The 23,424-nt window shown below is 44.6% G+C and overlaps 1 protein-coding gene across 1 annotated transcript in view; it reads right to left on the bottom strand.

Annotated features, from left to right (window-relative positions):
- Window positions 1-1,839: 1,839 nt before the first annotated feature.
- Window positions 1,840-23,424, bottom strand: part of Fam114a1 (family with sequence similarity 114, member A1) — a 71,827-nt gene continuing 50,242 nt past the window's right edge. The window contains exons 8-14 of the mRNA NM_026667.3: window positions 22,016-22,139; window positions 15,240-15,331; window positions 13,515-13,676; window positions 12,347-12,486; window positions 9,297-9,369; window positions 5,000-5,053; window positions 1,840-3,117 (exon numbers count right to left, since the gene is read on the bottom strand). Of these exons, the coding sequence (NP_080943.3) occupies window positions 3,001-3,117; window positions 5,000-5,053; window positions 9,297-9,369; window positions 12,347-12,486; window positions 13,515-13,676; window positions 15,240-15,331; window positions 22,016-22,139 (762 nt within the window). The 3' untranslated portion in view covers window positions 1,840-3,000. The remainder of the gene's footprint in view (window positions 3,118-4,999; window positions 5,054-9,296; window positions 9,370-12,346; window positions 12,487-13,514; window positions 13,677-15,239; window positions 15,332-22,015; window positions 22,140-23,424) is intronic.

The raw sequence follows: 23,424 nt of genomic DNA, 5'->3' as shown, positions 1-23,424 counted from the left end.
TCTGCCGGGACACAGAAGTGTGGAGACACTCCTGGTCCCCCTTGCTCTGTGTCTGAAGTGTGCCGTTTCTTTGTTTGTGTGTGTGGCTTCCTTTGGTCCCAGCTTCAGTGAGTCACATGCTCCTTTAACCCTGAGCTTGTGTCCAGCCGTGTATGCCACCCAGAGAAAGCACACATTGCTGTTCTCAGGGCCGAGAATGCCAACTTAGGCCTGTCCTTCCGGGTCTGGGACTCGGTTTGTCCTTTGCATCTGTGTGTGTCAGTGCCCCGAAGCAATGTTTTTTTGAATGCTTTTTACTTAGAATTTGAAATAGGCTTTGGATATTTTTTAATTAACAAGGCACAGACTTGGGGCTATATTCATTATTTAGACCAGAATTTATGTTGTACTTGATGCAAAAATCAGGCATTGCTTGTTCAGGGTAATTGTGTACAGTGCAATAAACCCAGTTTATGTAAAGTATTATTGAAGGAATAGCCAAGTTCCACAGTAAGCCTGCTAAATCATTCATTCAGGAATAGATTCACGTTTCCCCAGGTCTGGATCATGTGTTTTGACAGGTTTTAAAGCAAAGCAAAGCAGCAATTATTTCAAGGTGATGGTGGAAGCCAGGACTGAGAGAAATCCCTGACAACGGGTCTGTAGTCAATGACTGTTCTCTCTTAAACAGTTGAATTTACAGGTCATAGGTCACAGAATCGTTTCAGTTCATGTCTCGACTTGGCAACCTTGGATTTTTTTTTCATTAAAAGATAAATAAATAAAATGTCAATAATATCGCTTACTTTAAATCTATTTTTTTAATGTTGTTTAAACTTTGTTTTATAATTAAAATTCTATTGCTGTACACTAGATGTACAGCAAACATCTAGGTAGTGTTTTAAAGATGGGACCTCAGGTAGCCCAGCCTAGCCTTGAACTTGCTATGTGGCCGAAGATGACCTTGAACTTCTAATCTCTCTGCCTTGCCTCCAGAGTGCTGGTATTACAGACTTACAATGCCTTGCGTTTTGATCTCCTCTTTCAGGTATGTGTGTCGTGTGCACACATATTTCTGCAGGCCCTTGTGCCTGTGTGGGCGCGTGAGTTGGCCACAGTGTACCTTGGCTCTTTTCCTCTACTGTTTTTCTTGTCATTTTCTTTTGACTCCAGGTCTCTCACTGTCTTAGGGTTTCAGTGCTGTGAGCAGACACCATGACCAAGGCAACTCTTACAAGGACAACATTTAGTTGGGGCTGGCTTACAGGTTCAGAGGTTCAGTCCATTATCATCAAGGTGGGAACATGGCTGAATCCAGGCAGGCAGGGTGCAGGAGGAGCTGAGAGTTCTGACAGCTAGGAGGAGGGTCTTAAAGTCCACACCCACAATGATACCCCTACTCCAACAGGGCCACACCTTCTAATAGAGCCATTCCCTGGGCAGAGCATATATGAACCATAACACTCACTGAACCTGGAGCTCATCAGTTGGTTACACTGGCTAGCCGGTGATCCTCCTGTCTCTACCTCCCACTGCTGGGATTACAGGTGTGCGCACAGACTTTACATCCATGCTGGGGAGTCTAACTCTGGTCATTACGCTTTCTCAACACTGCCTGCTGAGCCACCGCCCCAGCACTGACAGCCGAGAGACTAAGTCCAAGAATCTAATGCCTTGGAGGTATTTGTTTTTCTTTCGTATTTCTGGTTAATGTACAAATCCCTCTGATGTGAAAACTATAAATCTAGATTATTTCTTCTGCTCTATACTTAAGAATTATAGAATTCACAGAGGTGACTGTGATATGATCAACAGTTAATCACCACCACACTTAACATCAGAAGCATTCCAGAGGTCACGAAAGGAGAAATGCCACACCTTTACGGATTTAATTTTTCTAGGTTGCAAATACATTGTTCTTGAGTTTTTATTTGGTTGTTTCAGGAGACATACAGCTGAAAAAACAAAACACAGTCACACAAAAATGCTACTGAGAGAATTCAGATATCTACTTGGCCCACAGGGGACAGACGCAGTGGCTTCTACCACAGGAACAAAGGAGGGATTTTTCTCCCTTTCAAGACTGCAGGCATCATTTGCCCTGGGATAAGCCACTGGGCATGACTATTTTGGACACTACTGGTAGGGATGTCAGTGATGGTCTCAAACAGAAGCATGCCAGAGAACCTCAGCCTGGAAAGAACAGATGCATCTCACAAGAGCCCAGGTTCAGTACCACTGCTCCCTGCAAGGTCTCTGATGCATCTCCCTGGATCAGCACCCCACTTGGCCAACTTACGACTTTCTACCCTTTGCCTCTACCATGTGTGTGATCAGGTTAGTGGGTATTTTTGAAATGCAGGTCGGGGTTTCTACCTGGCTAAAACCCCTTTAGTTTTCTGTTGAAATGATTCTCAGCTTTATAATTTTGCCACCAAACACTCTAAACTAAAACACTTCTTCAGGGCAGGCAGGTTTCGTGTGCACACCTTTAGTCCTAGTTCTTGGGAGGCAGAGGCAGGCAGATCTTTGTGAGTTTTAGGCTAGCCTGGTCTACATAGTGATATTTATAAAGATATTTATGTCCCTTTTAAAACCAAATAAGTAGCGGTATTTTTGCTTATGATGTTTATGCAATTAAATGAAGTTCAGTACAAGAACTCATTTAAAGCCATGCTTGAGAAAAATAGGGCATAGAAAGGTAGACATTTCAAAGCTGAACAAAAATCTAGGTTCTCTCTATGAATTTCTAAATATAGTCTGGTTGACCAGGAAAACAGATATATTTGTGAATGAACTGCAAATTAAAGGAAAACTTCAATAGAACAAGTACAAGTTTAAGTTAATGTAAAGAAAACATAATTATTGATAAAACAGTATACATTAAGAGAAATTTTAACTCTCTGTATTTTCAAAACTGTGCAAAAATTGCTTGTAGTGTCCTCAAATGGTCTGGCCAGTGACATAGAAGTCCGTTGCCTTTAAATGGTATGTAGTGAAGAGATGTGGCCTGCTATTGAACTAGCTGCAATCTGGCTGGGCTGTAGCTTTCAAACAGCTGGTGCGGATGTGGGAGACCTGCAGTACCGGGAGCAGCAGCTGGAGGGCGTCCTGCACATATGTGGTGCTATTGGAGCCCTGCAAGAAGGAAAACAGAGCTGAGGGTATTTTCATAGTTCAGTTTCGATGGCTGTCACCATATAGCAACATTCTTATTCTCTCTCCTCTCTCTCTCCTCTCTCTCTCTCTTTCTCTTGTATATATATATATATATATATATATATATATGCTCTGCCTTAATGTACACAAGTAGAGGAATCAGATCCCGTTACAGATGGTTGTGAGCCACCATATGGTTGCTGGGAATTGAACTCTGGTCCTCTGGAAGAGCAGCCAGTGCTCTTAACTGCTGAGCCATCTCTCCAGCCCTAACAACATCCTTTTCCTCCGAGGAGAAGGAAGCACAACAATATCATAGAATTCTCAGAATGTCTGCACTTGCAGTAAATGTAAGCACATGTTTTTGGATGGAGTGTGCCCAGATCTCAACTATGTGAGCTAACAAAAGGCCCTCATTCAAATTGAGACAAATCATTTCCATGGGCTTTTAAGGGACATGAGTATGTGTAGACTCATGGCCCCGCATGGCCAGTATTATCTATCCCTTTCTCAGGTCAACCCTGTGGTCCTGAAATCACAGGACAGAGGCTAGGGTCTAAACCACAACCATTTACAGAAAGCTCCACATAGAGTGCCCTGGAGAGATCACTGTAAAAGTGGCCAGTGAAGTTTAGGGAGGGTATCTAGAATGGGTATTGGCCAGCGGCTTATTATTGGGTGCCATATTTGTGGTGCACAAGTATGTTAAATTAATGTGCTAATGTACATGTTTAATCTGGCAGCCATGACAGAGATCTGGGGTGGGAGACTAAGAAGTGAGACTGAAACTCACTATATAGTTTGTGTTGGCCTTGAACTCACCATCCTCCTGCCTCTGCCTTCCAGGGTTTCTACTAGCTGTGTCTGTTCCACTGGGCTTGTCCCTACAGTTCCTGCCCCTTATGGTTGAGTCCATTGCAAGACTGTGTCCTAAGCAATGATACTCGCTGCCACCACTTGATTAGGTTTGGTCCATGGACAGCTTTGCTTAACAATGAGACACAGTTCCCAGCAACGTTGCCACCAGTTCTGAGGTTATGTAATCTCTCCAGAGCTTACTCTTGCCATCCAAATGTGAAGGCAATGGCATTGGGCCTTGCCCTTGACCCATAGCTGCTTGGGAGGCCCTGTGGCTCCCCCATGGGCAAGGTCCTCCTCCACTGCTCAAATGCAGGACACAGCGCCCACGCTCCAAGACCAGGAATGCATCTTGGACTGCTTCTCTCTTACATCACTGGGTTCGTCTTCTGCAGAGCCACAGCAGTGCTGGGATAGCCTTCCATCTGGGCAGTTGCTGCTACCAAGTCCTAGTGAGCAGGCAGGGCAGGCAGGGAGTCCTCTCTCGTGGGGACTCTATGCTTGTCACTGAATGGGCAGGCATCCCGCAGCAGTTTCGCTAACCTGAAACTTAGACTCAGCTCTACTAAAAGTTCTCGTGAACGAAGGGAAATGCCTGTTTTTATGAAAATCACCAGTGGGTAATAATCCTCCATTGCAGCCAATAATCACAGTGTCAAACTTGGCAGCAAAAATCTGCGTCTGCTGGGGGAGGGTTGAGGGGGGGAGGAATGGTGGCCGGAAATAGCCTGCAAGCTTAGCATTTCCTTTTATAATTAGGAATTCTTGGAAATTAGGCATTGCTGCTCTACCAGACACTTTACAGCTGGCTGAGCTACAGAAATGGACACACACACACACACACACACACACACACACACACACACAAAGACTGTTAGACTGTTGACGATAAGATTTAGAATTCCAATAACACTTGCTGACTGGGAGGAAGAAAAGAGAAAAAAAAAGAACATAGCTGTAACACTCACTTTGATTTGGAGTACTTTCTCTGGGGGCTACTTACCTCTAAAAACACACTATTGATCATGGGGTTAAGGACTTCAGCCTTCTTGTTGCTCTGTGAAATTGAAAGTATGAAATTGACGGATTAGGGCCTCAAGGCTTAGCACGTCAAATATAAGGCACCGCTTTGTAGAGGAATGTCTTAGAGGAAGAAGTGTGCTTGGCGTCTGCACCTTCCTTATGCAATCTCTAATTCTACCAGCAACCCTAGGAGGGGCTTGGTGCTGCGGTAAGCCTAGGCGCTAGCTAGCAGGATGAAGAAACAGCGATCGGGAGGTTGAGCAATTTACGTGAGTTCACATTGCTAGAAATGTAGACTTTTTTCAGTGGTGGGAAGCTGGTAGCTGATTGGATCCTATCTTCTGCTTGCCCAATCTGCCTGACACCATCCTACACCCAGATCAGCTAGGGTTACAATGTTGATGGTAAATTTGTCATGATCTTTATTATTGTGTTAAAAAAAAATCTTTTTGGTTTTTGTGTAGCCCGCCTCATGCTTCCAAAGGCTGAGATTACAGACATGTGCTGTGCCTCACTGCAGATTTTAATTAAGGCATCTGTATAGCTTTCCGAGATTCTTATTCTTAAGAATTTTATTTATTTATTTGAGACAGGGTTTCTCTGAATAGCCCTGGCTGTCCTGGAACTCACCCTGTAGACCAGGCTGGCCTCGAACTCAGAAATCCGCCTGCCTCTGCCTCCCGAGTGGTGGGATTAAAGGCGTGCGTCACCATGCCCGGCTTATTCTATTTATTTTTAATTACATGTTTATGTTGGTATAGGGTATGTGCATGTGAGTCCAGGTGCCCTCAGGGGCTAGAAGAGGGCATTGGAGTCTCTGAACCTGTAATTATAGACAGTCATGACCTTTAATATGTAATATGTGGGTATTGGGAACTGAACCTGGGTCCTCTGCAAGAGCACTACATGCTTTAACTACTGAGTCAACTCTCCAGCCCCTGAAACATTATTATTGTTGTTATAAAATTTCCAGTCCTCCACTTATGTGTCCTACTAGTCTATCCTGCCTGCTCTTCTTTTGTTCTCTTTGTTCCCCTCTCTCCCTCTTCCCCCCACCTCACCCGTGAGCACAAATACTGTAGGTTATCTACCAGAGGAGCGACACGGTGAGGGCATTCTTAACTAGAACTTTCAAGTAGGTCTGTAGATCCAGGTTTGAGAATCACAAGTGTATGTGTACCGCGTGGAGAATGAATCCCCGTTTCAGGTGCTCCAAAAGGGAGAGATGGTCGTTATCCTTAGTTATATTATTCGGCTGTCAATCAGCAGGCTTCCCTATCTAAACCGCTCAACAGACCCCTACAGCAATGAATCTTTAACGGGGCAATCTTAGTCGGCTGGGTTCCCTTACTGTACCTGGAAGGCTCTGTGTCGAGCAAACAAAAGCATATGAATTAAGTCTGTCTTCCCAGAGAAGCCTTCCTTTGCTGGCATTAGGAAACCACAATGGAGTCTTGGAAGAGGGTGAGGAAGGACCTCTTCAAACACTCAAGTCACTTTAGTAAGTAACCAGAAAATCCATGATCGTATTTGCTTTCATGTTTATGTGATTATCAATAAACCTCTAAGATACAATCAAAACGAGGCCAGTAAGATGACATCGGTTTTCAGAGTCGATGAGCTATGCGAACCATTTAAAAGGAGCCTGGAGAGCAATGCACACTCATTAGCTTCAAGTTATGAATAATGGCTGCTTTGGAGACCAGAAACAATGATGAATGTAAATGATACTTCAGAGCTGCAGACCGGGGCTTTGTGGCGTGTGGTGAGCTCCATTTCAGATGTAAGCTTTCACTGTCTTCAAATGGACAACACACATTTGCTGGTGTCTGCGCTTGAGAACGTTCACGCTCGTGTTTGGGTATGTGCACGATTGTAAGTCCGCGCACATACCCACCTGCCGGAAACTTGGCTCAGCCAGTGTGGACCTTGGCTCAGGAAAGACCTTGGCTCGGTCACCCTAGGGCTAATTAACAATGCAGAATCCCTCTTCTCACACAGACTGGCTGAATGAGAATCTGCATTTTAACAAGGTCTCCAGGTGGTCGGTGTGCCTGCTTTGGGAAGCACTATGCTAGAGTCTGACACGGTACAAGGAGAAGAAAACTGTGTCACAAATATTACCCACTCCAGGGGAAAAACCTATTCAATGCAAAGCCTATAAAAACCCACAGACAGTCCCCGGGGCACCAAACAGTTGGTTATCTCTGGTCTAAAGCGTGGCGGGCTGCTGATGGGGGAGCTGGGAGGTCAATGGAGAGGCCTGTGTGCATCAGCTCCTCTCTCTGCCACTTGGGGTCCTCAGATATCGAACTGTAGAAAGTGGGGAGATGCAACAGAAGAGCTTGGAACCTGAATTGATGAGGCAAGCCCTCGCACTGCTATGGGAACCCACCATTCCCACCAAAGCCTATCATCGAGTAACTTGAAGTCGAGGGACGTGCTTCCATAGCGATATGTCAACGACTGATAGCCATCTATCAATGGCTTCCATCTCCCCATCACTCTGCTTACCGATGACGATATGGCCTTGCTGAAAACCTAAACTAGGTAAGCCCAAGATAGAATGAGCAAACCAGACTTGACAGCAGAATGGGTTAGTGGCCCACAACTCACCCTTTATCCATAGGCTCACTTAGCAGACATATGGGGGACTGATATCCCATTTCTTTTAAGAACTGCTCTTTGCCTACAGTGCAGTTACACCCAGCAGCTATGTAGGTCTACATGCCACCATCTTGCCCCCAGTCACAGCTGAGTGACATCAAGGTGGTCATCTGCTGTCTGACCTATGCTGGTGGTCTTCTGAAACTTCTGACTCAGAAAAAGGAATGTGAAAGATGAGACAGACCTGGGCGTGGTGGCGCACACCTTTAATCCCAGCTCTTGGGAGGCAGAGGCAGGTGAATTTCTGAGTTCAAGGCCAGCCTGGTCTACAGAGTGAGTTCCAGGACAGCCAGGGCTATACAGAGAAACCCTGAAACCCTGTCTCAAGCCCCCCCCCCCCAAAAAAAAGAAAAAAAGATGAGACATTGTTTCTCTGTTGCTGGGTCCCCAGAGCTGTTCATAGTCTTCCACCAACTTCCATAAAGCATCCCTTTATCTGAGCCATTTATAACCCACCCCCAGAGGCCTCAGAGAGAGCATAGCCCTGGTTTCAGACTTCCAGTCATTCCTTGGAAACTGAAACTGTACATTGCAATAGTAAATACCCCAACTAAAGCCTATTTCCTGTGTCTCTGGGAAAGAGTCAGATCTTGCATCTAGGGGCTTTAGAAGTAGGAAGATAAAAGAGGAGTGTTTCCCACTTAGTAGGGCTACTCCTGCTCTACTAAGGTGGGCTTTATAATACAATTGGTTTCATCATCCCCCATGTATATATGTGTAGTATGGGGGAATCACACATGTTTGCATGCATGTGTGTGCACACGTGTATAGAGGCAGAGGTTGATGCTCAGTGGGTGTCTTCCTCAATCACACTCTTCTTTATTTACTGAGACAAGGTCTCTTGCTGAACCTAGAGCTAGCCCATTTAGCTACTCCTCCAGCAAGCCATCTTGCTCTGGGGAAGGCCCTTGTCTTCCTCCAGAGCACTGCGATTACCAGCACACTCTGGGGATCTGAACTCAGAGTCTCACACTTGAACATGAAATCCTTCGTCGGCTAAGCCATTTCCCCAGCCCACAAGGGCTACCTGGGACAGAAAAGGGCACAACCGAGATAGGTAATCAGAAGCCACACGTTGAAATACATGCAACATTTCACAGCTATTATCTTAAGAACAGAAACACTTAGATGTTAATTGACAACACTTTTTGACAACACTTTTTTTTAAAATTCTTATCATATGTGGCTTATTTAGACTGAGGATAATACTGAACAATAATATTTAAAGTTAGTTATTTTAATAGAGATTCTTGAGTAATGTGAAGATAGATAATAAGCAAAGGAAAAGTACCTTCCTTTGACACCCTTTCTTTTGATATATGAATAAGGCCAGGTCCACGGAGATCTGACCACCCACCACAGTCCAGATGATGTCTGAGACAGCAGACTGGAGTCTACAGCCCAGGCAGACAGCAGACTGGAGTCTGTGCCCATGGCAGAGGAGAGCCCTAGGCTAGTGGTGCTTAGAGAGGGGACCTCTGCCTGATTTTAGAAAAACAGCATGACACAGCTGTGATTATGGAGTTGTGCTAAAAAGTGTCATAGTCCTGACTTCTCACAGCTCCACTTCCCTCAACAATGTAAGAAAATAACCCGAATTGTATTCTTACCCCAACAGTGGTTAAAGAATTTGTAAACTTCTTCGATAAGGAGGTTACTTCATTGCACATTGCTGTGGTTAATCTGAAATAAGGAAAAAAAAAAAAAGAGGTTTGTGGGATTTTCTATAAAGTAACGTAAACCTTGTGATGATTAGCATGACATGAATGGCAGTATGACGTCAAAAGCAGAGATTGAAGTCGCTCTACAAAATTGTGCAGTCATCCTCGACAATCATCCATGGTTCACAGTTTTCTTTCCATGTTTAATTAAGGAACAATACTCTAATTAATTTGCCCTCCTTTTAGAATCAAAGCCACGTGCAGGGAAATAGCAGGCCTGAGCATCTTTTTCACAGGAGTGCAAACTCGGGCCAGGTGACTTTCCTCCGGTGTCTGGGTCATTTTAAAATAATGAACGTTCAGTGAGGCACTCGTTCACATGTCATCTCATGACTAAACTGAATCTGCCAAGTCACCTGCATGGGGCATACAGTGGCGAGTGTAGAAAGGGGATTAAAATGCAAATGCAGGCATTCATTCAACATGCATGCATGCACACACACATGCATGCACCCTTCTTGGTGCTGGAGAACAACCCAGGGTCTCGGGTGTGACTCGGCAAGCATCTAACTCCTTCCTTTCCCTTTCAGCAGTGTGTCACTATGTGTCTCAGTCTGGCGTGCCTTGACTTCCAAAGATCCTCCTGCCTCAGCCTACAGAGATCTGGGACAGTGGCCGTGCTCTACCACATCCAGATTCTCCCTGCATCCTGCTTGTGTGACTCCTATTTGCCTCAAAACAACGATCCCTGGAAATTCTCTTTACATCTCCAAACGTGGACTTTCCTTTGGCCATTCCCTTTTAAGTCTTTACTCCAAGAAAATGAAGCAAGAGAGACAAAATTAATCAGAAGGTTTATACTAACACCACAGATGACAAAGACAGAAAACAATATGATTGCCAAATATATTGTGTGTCCTGTCTGATTTTCCCCTAACAATTACAGTGTGTGGTTGATAGTGAATAAAATACTATTAGAAAAACAAAAGAATATTTCATGTTAGGAGAGCTACTGAAGGCAAAGAAAATGGTTTGTTTTGTCTTGTTTTTTTTTTTTTTTTTGATAGAGATTCTGTCTAATCTATATATGCAGGGTTTTCTTTGTGTATGTGTAGCGTTTTCTTTTGTGTATGTGTAGGTGCTTGTATGTGCATACGCCACATGCTGGGGGAAGGAGGTATGGATCCTTCTCTGAGATTACAGCTGCCTGCGGCCCTGTCTGGCTTTTTGTGTGTGGGGATTGGAGTCAGGTGCTCAGGTGAACACAGCGGTACTTTAGCAGATCAGTCATCTCTCTGCCCTCCGCTCCTGTGTGATGCCGGGGAACAGACCTAGGGCCTCCATGTGCTAGCAGGCTTGCCACTGAACTACACCCCTAGGCCTAAGTACTAGGTATGATGAACCATATGGAGGTGTCCATCCATCCATCTGAAATTTGTCTGAAGAAGTCATTGTGGGTGAGGCCAGAAGACATCAGAGACCATACTGTGTGCTCTTGGGAAGGTGGTGGGAGGGCACTCACTGAACCGACTGACCAGCTCGGGGTCAGCACAGCTGGATGAGGTTGGCACAAACAAGGGAATCGGAAAGGTGCTAAGAGCAAGGTCCTAGGACCCACGTCATGGGATTTCTGAGCCTTAGCCCTCCCCTTTCAGGTCTTTACAAAGGCAAGGCAGTAGCTAGACACTGCCCTCAGCGTTTCAAAACCTTTCTTTTTCTTTCCATATGTTAGAAAATACGCTATCTCTCTAGAATTATCACATACTGTGAAGTTTATTTCTAAATACATAATTTTCCTTGTCAGATGTAGTAAAATTAGTGAGATGGTGAAGTGCATATGAATAATATGGTAGGTGTGTGTGTATGTGTATGTGTGTGTTCTTTCTTGGGTGATAATTTGGCTCCCTTGTTTTAATAATAACAAAGGGGTATTTGAACATCTGCTGATAATCCACATGTCATAATATATAATTATACACATAAAAGTTAATGATTTATTTTTAGCAATATTTTCTATTTTCAAAAAGATTTCACACCAACTGTTTTCATATATATATATATATGTATATATATATACATATATACACATAGCTTATGTATATTCATGTTTGCATAATACTAGATAAATTAACAACAACAACAACAACTGGTTATTGAAGAACATAAACTTCAGTGTATGGCACAGGAATGCAGCCTGCAGTGAACTGTCTTGCATTAGTGGCTAGCATGCCCAGAGAACAGACCAGGCAGGTCAGGTAACGTTGCTGAAAAGGGTGGTGTGTGTCTGCCTACTTTTGTATGGGGAACTGAAAAGTTATATTAGACTGTCCTTTCTCTGTTGGTATGGTATGAATATGTAGTTACCCTCAATGTTCTGTGCCTTGAAGAAATCAATCTATTAAAACAAACATGTTTATACCTCTGAATGCATTAGTGTGTCTCCTCTTAAATCTCTCAAAAACTCCTATGTATTATTACTATTATTATTATTGCTGTATAATGTATTTTCTAAGGGAGTCCTTATCTTCTATGTATTATTATTATTGCTATATAATGTATTTCCTAACAGAATCCTTATTTCTTAAAATGACCATAACAGTTGACATGAAAATCTAAATTTTCAGGTGTTTAGGGTACATGTGTATGTGCATTTGAATGGCACACATTCACATGTCCACACATGCACACGCACACGCACACGCACACACACACACACACACGTATACATGCACACACACACATCCACGTCCACACATGTATACATGCACACACGTCCACACATGTATACATGTACATAACACACACACATGCATACATGCACACACACACGTATACATGCACACATACACACATGCATACATGCACACACACATCTACACATGCATACATGCACACACACACATACATGCACACACACATGTATACATGCACACACACACACATGCATACATGCACACACACATACAATCTAAAGGGGAAGAATTGAAAGTTGCATTAACTTTATCAGAACTCTTGCTTGGTCTTGAGCTGGTTTCTCCTCCTCTTGTCCATGGAGAATCAACTCTGCAACCTTATGTAGCTGTTCAATGCAGCGTGCAGTGACTTCAGCCAGACTTTCAATGGACAGCATGTACACTTCCTGAAATGGACGCACACAAGAGAATTACTCACTAAGCAGCCTCTTTTCAAAAACCCCCATCGCGTTAAAAAACGGGACATGATTCGAAGCACATACTGTATTGCTGAACTACACCCTGGCCCCTAGATGATGTAATCCTGTATCCCTATAAAATTCCAAGGGTGTGGGGGCGTGGCTTAGTCAGTAAAGTGCTTTTGCACAAGCATGAGAACCTGAGTTTGTGTCCTTAGCACCTTCCTAAGTGCTGCACAGCTTTAGCCTCAGGACTGGAGGATGGAGATGGGCTGATGGCTGGGGGTCACTGGCCATAGCCAATATTATGTTAGCTCCAGGTTCAGTGGCAACCTCTGGTCTCCACACAAAGACAAACCATGCATTACATACAAAATGTGTGTGTGTGTGTGTGTGTGTGTGTGTGTGTGTGCACTCAATGGCAACGCTGCCAGGTCCCCAGGGATAAGACAAGCCTATTCACATTTGTGTCTTCAAGAGTCAGGCTGTTGCTGGCCACACACTAGGCAGGTTATGGTAAGTGGGGTGCGTGGAAGAGAAGATGCATGGCACACTCCAGTGGACATTTTTCTTTGGAGAACCATACCTTTGTCACTTTAAAATTGGAACTCAGCATAAGGAACAATTATCACAGATGACTTTTGGAGCACAGGCAGGACATAAAGTATAGGCATATGAGTGTACTAAACTGCAGGAAAGAAGCCACAGCATTGAAAGAGAGCTCCAATTGCCTCATTAGCAAGGGAGCATAAAGACAATTTATAGTAGCAGATTTGCATAAAGATAAATCAATTATGTTCTGGAAGATCTTTCTGCTTTTAAATTATAAAATTATGGAGAAAAGCTACAAAATCTACGCTAAGCCATAAATTGTCTTGGGATAGAAATCTGGATTGTCTATTGCAGTCTTACTAGGATGTAGGGCATGGTGTAAATAGAAAGCGGTCCTCCTCGCTTTAAACGAGGCTCCTTATAGAATTATCACAGATAACTGTGGCTGATGCAGGCAGGTTTACCTCTACAGTCTTAGCTCCTTGGCCCCCTGTTTTGTCTTCTTCAGGTTCTTCGGCTTTCTCTTCCTTTCCTTCTTCCTTCTCTTCCTCCTCCGACCCTTTGGCCACATCTATCGACACCACGCTTTGATCTTCTTCCACCCAGTCATGAGCTTTCTTCATGGCCTGCCATGGTCCCAACCAACCAAACAACACATTTAGTGTGGGAATGTGAAAACCAAGTGCTCTCAACCTGGACCCTCCAGGGCAGACGAGGAGACAAGGGCAGAATGGAAAGTATATAGAACACATCGAACTTCTAAAAGGGTATTTTAAAATGACATTCAGATGAGGAAAAGGACAGAAGCTGCAAAATCTACAATGTATTTTTCGTGGTTCATGGCTGGTGATAAAAAGATGAACTGTACTCTTTATCGAATAGGCTAGAAATCAGTAGAAGTCATGGCTGAAGCCAGGTTCCTCCTGTGGTGGTTTTCCTAAAGCCCTCGTCATCTCAGGAAACAATAACGTATAGATGGGAAGAAGATCAATGGCTTTGCTCCTTCAGATTCATGGCAGGCCCTCTGTCCAACCTCTAGGATGAGCAGAGGGCTGGCACTCCAGGAGAGCCACATAAGCAACTCGTGACTTACAAAATCGTAGCTAATTGGAAACTGCCGAGACCACCTTCCTTACCCGGCCTATTGATTCCTGAATTCCGAGACAGGACAGACTTATCTAGAGCCCATCGGATCGTTTACAACGTTTGCTTAAGTAGAAGATGTCACTCATCTTATGCTAAAACACTGAGTTACCTTAAAGCCTATGTCAATGTTTAACATGTCAGAATGTTGGGAGGTATTTTAAGAGATAGCAGATTAGGGGAGAGCCACCCTAAAAAGAACTCTTTTAGGAATAAAGGCTGACCCATGCAACTGAGAAGTCCACCCCTCTCCACTCCAAGCTGTGGCAGGTGCTGTAGGGAGATGAACGAGGTAATTTCCCAGCTGACCTGTCGGCTCACTGACCCCTAACAGAGAGAAAGAAATTCCTCATCTCACCGCTTCTGTACCTCATTCTGTCCTTCCTTCACCCATTATAACAGGTGAGTGGCTATGCAAACCACTGCTAGGTCAGGTAAGAGTCAGGAGGAAAGCGAGAGGGAGATAGAAAAGAAATCACATAGCCTTGGGTAATTAGTGACCAGCACCTCCTTAAGGAATCCTACAGTTAGACCTGGTTCTAACTTGCAAAATGCACTGTGAAGTTAGAGGAATCTGTAATGGCAAAGCTGGACTTTCCTAAGATGTGTTGGAGCGGCAGCGGCAGCCCAGGTGGGCGGAAAGGTCTGAGCTTCCCTCTTCGCTCTAAAACCTGCATGTCTCTTTAAAAAGCAAGGGTGGGAGAAGAGTCTGGAAAGTCCCGTGATGCCCCCCCCCCCCCCCGAAGATAATCATCCTCTGACAGAACAGTCTATTCCCCTGTGAAAGGGCAACTGACTTTCTCAAGGTCACTAGATAATTACTCGTAAATTACAGAATGGGAGGTCTCAGAAGCCTTGCATCCATTAGGGTGCCTCCGAAGGTACCAATTACTGACCTCAGACGCCTCTCCCCCTGTTATGTCGTGGGGGGGGGTGTTGGCGGGGTTTTCCCCCCATTTCTTGCGAATCTGAGGAATCTTACCACCAAGACCCTCTTTCTCCAGTCCCCCTTTAAAACCAAAGACACAGAAAGGGTTGGTTCCGACCTTATTGAGTTTGTCAGGTGTGGCGGCGACGTGTAATTCAAACAGGAGCTCTGTAAGCATCCTGGCAAATTCTTCCCCGCTTTCTTCTAGGCCTAGAAACAGAACACAACAGCAGTAAGAGGCGCGATGCATTTATTTTTCATCCTTCAGAACGTGGCAGCTCCCCTGACTTTGCAGGAGCACTCAGGGTAGACTAAGGGGGGCTTTGGCAGTGCGCCCTGAGGCTGCCTGGGAAGATGGATGTCACGTCTTCCATCGGTGAGCACAGCGGGGAGGCAGCAGGCTGCCTGGAGAGCTCTGCTGAAGCCTAGCTGCAGGCCTCTGGCACTAGGGCACCCTGGGCTGGCTCAGGGACAAAGGCAGGTAGGGAGAGAGACCTTGTGTGTCTTGGGGCCACAGCTGTAGCAGCCCATTGCTGACAGAATGAGTATGTATGACCTGTGTCAGGCCTCTGGTACCCGCTATTCGGAAACTGGTTAGGCTTCCTATAGCAACTTTGACAATGCCCAGGGTGTGGTGCTGAGGAAGGGACTGGCAGGGCTGGGTGAGTGGAAGTCTCATGTGTGCTCTAATGTAATACCATCTCTCTGGAGAAATTTCCCAAGGTTCTCTAGAAGACCTGTGTGGTACTATAATACTTTTTAAGATCTATTTTCTCAGATGGGAAGCTATCTAAGGACAGAGAAGAGTTTAACTCATTCTTAACATGATCCCTGGAACATAATAGGTGCTAAAGAAAATATTATTTGAATTGATAATCTATTAAGATATCATATGATATAGAATACAATAATCATATAATATTTGTTATATAGTATATTTATACATCATAAAATAAAAATAAATATCCCTGGATGGGCAGTGGTGATTACAGGGCTTTAATTATAGCCTTCAGGAGGCAGAGACAGATGGATTTCTGTGAGTTCAAGTCCAACTTGATCTACATAGTGAATTCCAGGACAGCCAGGACTACACAAAAAAATCCTGTCTCAAAAAACCAAAAACCAAAACAATCAAACCAAACCAAACCAAACCAAACCAAACCAAACCAAACCAAACCAAACGAAACCAATGAACCAAAAATATCCATGGTAGGAAACAGAGATTGTTAAAAGCTGCACTCTCTGCTCACTTCTCTCATTTGCAACTTCAAGACAAGACCATCTTAAAGTTTCTGGTAGGTGCTAAAGTACTGATTCCACAATGGGTTTATGAGCCCCACTGAGGGAGAATAAAGCATCATTCATCTGGCCCAATTGCATGTGTGCAAAACCCTCAGTGAAGAGGTTACCCGGGCTTATGCCAGAGCCCAGGTAATACCTCTGGGGAAGGCTAAGCCACGTGGAAAATACTGTACCTAACACTTGCATGGTCATGAGCATGGCATTCACATGAATAGATTAGTGTCTGTGTAAAGAATCCCCAGAGAGCTGGCTGGCCTCCACTCCCACGGGAGGACACAGCTACAAGAAGCTGACTGTGACCCAGAGATGGACCTTTGCCAGACACCAGATCTGCCAGCTCTCTGATCTCAGACTTCCTTACGGAACTGTGAGAAGTAAGTTCCTGTAAGGTACGCTGCGATGTTTGCTACGGCAACCTAAACAGGCCAAGATTAGGAGGGAGCTATGAGGAATGGATGTGCCTTGAAAAGCTGGAGCCTCCTGAAGCATCCGAGTTCTCATTCAGCGTCAATTCCCACCAAACACATTTAAAATCTTCGTGTGCTCGTGTCAATGTGCTACATAATAATTCACTTACACCACTTTTCCTTTTTTTTTTTTTTTTTTTACAAACAGTTCTATATCGTATTTGCTTCATATAGTAACCGAGAAGGGAAAGACGACGTGGGGGCGGGGGTGTAGTCCCCACCTGAGGATAGCTTCTGGATCAGGGGAGAAGTGTTCTAGACGCTTGGCAGTGGCAATAAAGTCTAGCAGGGAATGTGCCTGTCAAGTTCTGGGGGGCAGTAAGGAGGCCAGGGTGGCTGCACAGAATGAGCAAGATGGGTGCCCTGGGTGTAGATGGGGGCAACTGCCTTAGCTCAGGATGGAGCGGTAGTGGGACTCATTCCAGCCAGGAAGGTGAGTGCTGTGATATAGTTTGCAGCTGTAATAGAGTTCTCAGAGGATGCATAGGAAGAAAGCTACCTACACAGCGATTCCTGAGGAGATTTGAGAATGAGACTCCTTTAGCCAAGTAAGGAGAGGTTGGAAGGGAGGGGGTGAAGAGGAGTAAGAGGGGAGAGAGAGAGAGAGAGAGAGAGAGAGAGAGAGAGAGAGAGAGAGAGAGAGAGAGAGAGGAAAGCAGATTCTACTGACAAGCACATGGGCAAGACCACATCCGGGAACTGCCCAGTTTCCTTCATTGGCAGGAGGCTGTGCTACAGAGCGGGAACCCTTGGCTGAGACCCACCCCTGGGGCCTGAAACCAGTCACGGGGTTTCTTCAGCTTCGTCTCCGCCCCCTCTCAACTGGGGATCATAAAACTCACCCTCTGTTCTTTGTAAAATTTTAGGTTGTACTTTTGGAGGGTTGCTAGGGATCAAATGCAGGGACTTACTTCTGCTCAGCAAGCACGGTATCACCGAGCCACACCCTGAGATGCAAATATAATATTGAATTGTTTCATAAGGAAACAATATGTATGAATTGCTATGTGCCACACTGACATGAACACGCAATATTACATATATTTGGTGGGAATTGACAGTAAATCAGAACACAAATGCTTCAGGAAGCCCCAGCTTCTAAGAGTGCATCATTTCTACTAAACATATACCAGTAACTGTTACCATGTATCTCAGAGGGGAAAAAATTGCTAAAAGTATATAAAAACAGACGATAGTCAGTGCTGTAACAAAGACTATTACTGCTATTCTCGGTCTGTATACATGGCCAAGAGAACTTTCTCATGGCAATAAAAACAGAAAATGGGCTTCTAAAATCTCTTCACAGCCATGGTAAAGCACATTGGAGGGCCATGGCTGTGTGGTGAGACTCCATTGTGGCAAAAAAGCCAACATGCAAACCATGAGCCAATGCCATTCAATGCGCAGGAGCCAGATATTAAATTTAATCTAGAAGACGACAGCTTGTTATTATACCTTCTGAAACTAACAAATTATTTAATTGTTAGCGGATTTTAGGAGTAGAAATGCACTTATATGAAAACAACTCCTGGGGCAATGCTTAAGTTCCTGCCGTAATTTTGCTCTCTGTTTTTCTTCTCATCTCACTGATGATATTCCTTTCTGCATCTTTTTGGGTAACCCCTCCGTCTTCTTGGAGCTGTCCTATTCCTTTGTGATGGTGTTGACTTAACAACACCTCTGTTCCTCTCTCCCAGTGCCTCATTAAGTGTCTGGATGACATTTATTTATTAAATTAAGTTAATGAAAATTAATAGTGTTTTGATCATCTGGAGATGCCCTTTGGGGGAAATGGATCTATTACAGGAGATAATAGGGTTTTGTCATGAAGAGAGAGACAAATTTACCACGTTCCCCTTCCAGTTACCAAATTTATCATTTTTTTTTCTTAAAATATGATATTCAGCACTTCAGTATGCATGTGTGTGTGCATGTGTATGTGTGAAATCCAACATTCTCAATTTACTGAATGAGGCTCTATATTTAAATGAGAACATACCACATCACCCGTGGCAACACTTTCTGTTTGGCAGCACAGCCCAGCTTCTTCTCCAAAGAACAACACTGATGAACAATGTAATAGTATTTAACTTTGCATTTGTAACAATGTCTCTGATGTGTATGGTGTGGTGTGTGTGTGTGTGTGTGTGTGTATGGTGTGGTGTGTGTGTGTATGGTGTGGGGTGTGTGTGTGTGTGTGGTGCATGTATGTGTGTATATGTGTGTGTATGGTGGTGTGTGTGTGTGTGTGTGTGTGTGTGTGTGTATGGTGTGGTGTGTGTGTGTATGTGTGTGTGTATGTGGTGTGTGTGTGTGTGTGTGCATGTGTATGTGTGTGTGTATGTGTGTGTGTGTGTGTATGGTGTGGTGTGTGTGTGTGTGTATGTGTATGGCGTGTGTGTATGTGTGTGTGTGTGTGTGTGTGGTGTGTGTTTGTGTCCATAAGAGTGTGAAGCATCTGTAGGTGTGGGCATGTACATGCATAGCATGTGTAGGGAGACAAGACGACTCGGGAACCTCTCACATGCTGTTTCAGATTGGGTCTCTCGTTGGTCAAAGACTTCAACAAAGAGACCAAAGGCCAGGCTAGCTGGCCCACAGCCTGTCTCTGCTTCCTGTCTCCCCATAGCTGATATTTCAGGAGTGTCACCTGTTCTGGATTTACTTGTGAGAGATTCTGGGAATTCCAACTCAGGTCCTTACACCTGGAAGGCAAGCACTTTACTGGCTGAGCCATTTCCCCAGTCCTAGAGTCCTTTTAAAAATCCTTTCTGAATGACACACCCAGAAGGACCAAGCTCTAACTCAAGTATCATGAGCTTGGAGAATAAACTAACGGGGTGATGGTTAGTGCCGGGAAGGGGTGTCTCTTGGTCATCTTGGGTCCCCAGTATGAGTTGTATCTCCTCTGACACCCAGTATTTCAGTTTCTTCATTAGAAAAAATACAAGGTTGCCATCTTTGGTGACTTTTGTAGGAACATACAAATGCTCAAAAAGATTAGTCCCAGTTGCCTCTTTGATGTTTATTGGCCCCTTTCTATACTTCAGTATAATTGGCTCTTTTATTTTGATGCAAGGAGCATAAATTTCATTAAGGTGAAGGCGCAGAAGATCAGGATAAGGGGTTAAAGGGGGAAACCATGATTAAACAGGTTTATGAATATACACAATAATTTGCCCTGAGCCTCAAGGTTTAAGCACAGGAGTGCTCGTATCTGCGCTTTGATTAAAGGTATGTAATGCACCTGGGAACACAATGATTCTGTGACAATGACAGTGTGAACACTTATTATCACTCCTCTGCATGGTGAGGGAATGACAGGAACAAACAAGTCAAAGCTGCAGCTCATTCTACCTTCCCAACCTCCCTGGTGATGTGTGGACACATTAAATAACAATAGTTAACAGCTAACGTATTTGAGCAGTTTCTGTATGCTAAGATCCATAAGGTGTGTTTTTTTTATGGATGGTATTTAATCTGAGCCTCACAACGTTCCCAGGACAGGCAGCATTGTCTCAGGATATAGTGCAGATGCTCCTTTCAGCAGGGTCATATAACATGTTCAAAAAATTAGTGAAAAGGTATCTAGCAGACTTTCCTATTGGTTCTAGAGCCAGCCTTGTGTCTGCAGTTGCTCTGTCCACTGGTGTAAACTACAGGAAGCACCTGTGGTGTGGTGCCTGTTACTGCCGTCTGTAGGAAGACACCCCACACATACACATGACATGCTTGACTCTGTTCCACTCCCGAGTGGATGACTCAATGTGGTCATTGGGCATGACCAACTTTGAGAATAGCTTTTTCCTTCTCAAAAGAAGCCTTTTTTTTTCTCATAAAATAGCTCTACATTCCTTTGGGTTCTAGTCACATTTGAGAGGTGTGGTGGTTTGAATGAGAATGGCCTCCACAGGTTCACATATTTGAATGCTTAGGCTCCAGTTGGTGGAACTGTTTAGGAAGGATTAGTAGGTGTGGCCTTTTTAGAGGAGGTGTCTCACTAGGAAGTGGCTGTGAAGTTTCAAAAGCCCATGCTAGACCCAGTCTGTCTCTGTCTGTCTCTGTTTCTGCCTCTCTGCCTCTCTGCCTCTCTGCCTCTCTGCCTCTCTGCCTCTCTGCCTCTCTGCCTCTCTGCCTCTCTGCCTTTCCCCCCTCTCCCTCTCCCTCTCCCTCTCCCTCTCCCTCTCCCTCTCCCTCTCCCTCTCCCTCTCCCTCTCCCTCTCCCTCTCCCTCTCCCTCTCCCTCTCCCTCTCCCTCTCCCTCTCCCTCTCCCTCTTCCTTTCTCTGTCTCTCTCTTAGCTACTGCTTCAGTACCATGCCCATCTGCCTGCCTCCATGTTCCCTGCCATATTGGTCATGGACAGACTGTCTAAAACTACAATTAAATTCTTTCTTTTATAAGTTGCCTTAGTTGTGGTCTCTTCACAGCAATCAAAAACTAACTAAGACCAAGGGGAAGGCTGTTGAGATGTGTCTACTGCACTCACTCCATGACCTTCAACTTGAAACACCTCACCCTGGGCACTTGGAGAAAATGGCACAGCCATGGTCAGAACTGGACTTTTTGTGTGGTTGGTGGGGATTGACCTTGGGAGTCTCAAACAGCTGGGCAAGCACCGAGCTGCTAGGCTACCAGCCTCCCACACCAAGAACGGCACAGTTCAGATGGTGTGTGGGACACTTCCGAATACACTACTCCTACTCACAGAAATTAAAGGGAATGATGAAGCTATGCAAAGAAATTCATTGCAAGATTTGCATGCCATGGTCCTCAATCATATTAAACAATACTGGCACATGGAAGTAGACGGTGCCACATATATTGTGGGCATTTAGGCCCAGCACACTGTGCTTGGTTTACTTGACTTTTTGCATTTATTTGTGTTGGTGATGTGCCAGGGACTACGCTGGACACCAGAGGAAGAATGGGGTTCCCATTCAGTAAAGAAAGGGCTACCCATCAGTGAGACGAGCCCTGTACCCACAACAGTTGCACAGGGCATTCTGGAAGCGGTGTGGGGAGCACCTGGATGAAGTCCATCCCACCCTGTCCTAAGGCTGTCTCAGCCGCTGTGTCTGAGGCCCAGGCCCCTGGTTTACCTCGCTGTTTGTTGCTGCTTTTTACCTTGTTCTTCTGGGTTTGCTTCATTCTCTGATTCTTTGGCTACAAAGATGTCCTTGATTGAAATTAGGTCATTTTTCAAGAGTTCTAGCTTCTCTCCATCCAGGGATGTTAAGAAGGACTGAACCTGGAGAAAAATAAAAGGGAATAGAAAGAAAGAAATAGGTCACTTAACTGTCATCGTTTCTTCCCACGGAAAGCATTTACATATGGCTGCCTCCAGTTTTCCCAGTAGCTCCTGAGCGAGCCATAGTGTGGAGGTGGGGGGCAGGGGGTGGGGGGGCGTTTGGCTCTACTGCCCATTCACAGCGTGGGCTCCCAGGCCTCAGTCCTTCCCATTCAGTAGTTATTGCTGTTGCTGTTACATCTCAGTATATAGTTCAGATTGGCCTCGAACTGATTAAATAGTCCAGTCTGGTCTTGAACTTGAACTTCTCTTGCCCTGGCTTCTTCATTACAGTTACAGGCACGAGCCACCACACAGGACTAACTGTCTCCTTCTTAAAGCAGGATCTGTACTTCCTTGGGATCCTTGGTGTGGTAAACAATAAACATGAAGCAAGAGGCCCTGGTCAACAGTGGTGGTGGCAGGAACCCATTGATCACAGGGGTTAAAAACACTCCCTCCACACAGCTCAAATATCAGTTCCTCACTTGCTTACTGCTGACCTTGGGTAATTTACATTCCCATGCTTTGGCTTTATCTGAATAATCGGGACTGCTTACATTTACCTTTAAGGCCATTTTGGTCACTAAAGCATAAGAACTGACTTAAAACACTGTGTTGCTCAATAAATAAAAGATCTAACACATATGCATATATATGTATATATATGTGTGTATAAATATACACACACATACATATCTCTCTGTCTCTGTCTCTCTCTGTCTCTCTCTCTGTCTCTCTCTCTCTCTGTCTCTCTCTCTCTGTCTCTCTCTCTCTCTCTCTCTATATATATATATATATATATATATATATATATACATATGATTAGATTAGACATGACTTACACGGAGTTTACAAAAATGTCCAAGATACATTTTCATTTTCTGATAATTCATTGTCTAGAATGGTAGTTCTCAACCTGAAGGGGGATTGTATATCACATATCCTGCATATCAGATATTTGCATTATGATTCACAACAGTAGCAAAATTACAGGTATGAAGCATAGAAATAATTCTATGGTTGGGGTCACCACCACACTAGGAACTGGATTAAAGGGTCACGTTGTGATGAACGTTGAAAACCTCTGCTCTAGGGGAGGGAATCTCAAGACAGCCAGTATCAGACCTAATGGACATGGAGGAAGGGCACTGCAGTCAGCAGGAGGGAACAGTCACTGAACTGGGAAGCTGTGCAGGGAGAGCTTGGGAGAGGAGCCTCGGCTTGGACTGACATCACCTCTGCT

Source organism: Mus musculus, chromosome 5 (genome assembly GCF_000001635.26).
Source record: "Mus musculus strain C57BL/6J chromosome 5, GRCm38.p6 C57BL/6J".
In the NCBI taxonomy this organism is placed as follows: Eukaryota; Metazoa; Chordata; class Mammalia; order Rodentia; family Muridae; genus Mus; species Mus musculus.
Note: the sequence above shows the minus strand (reverse complement) of the source record. Positions and strands in the feature narration are given on the sequence as shown.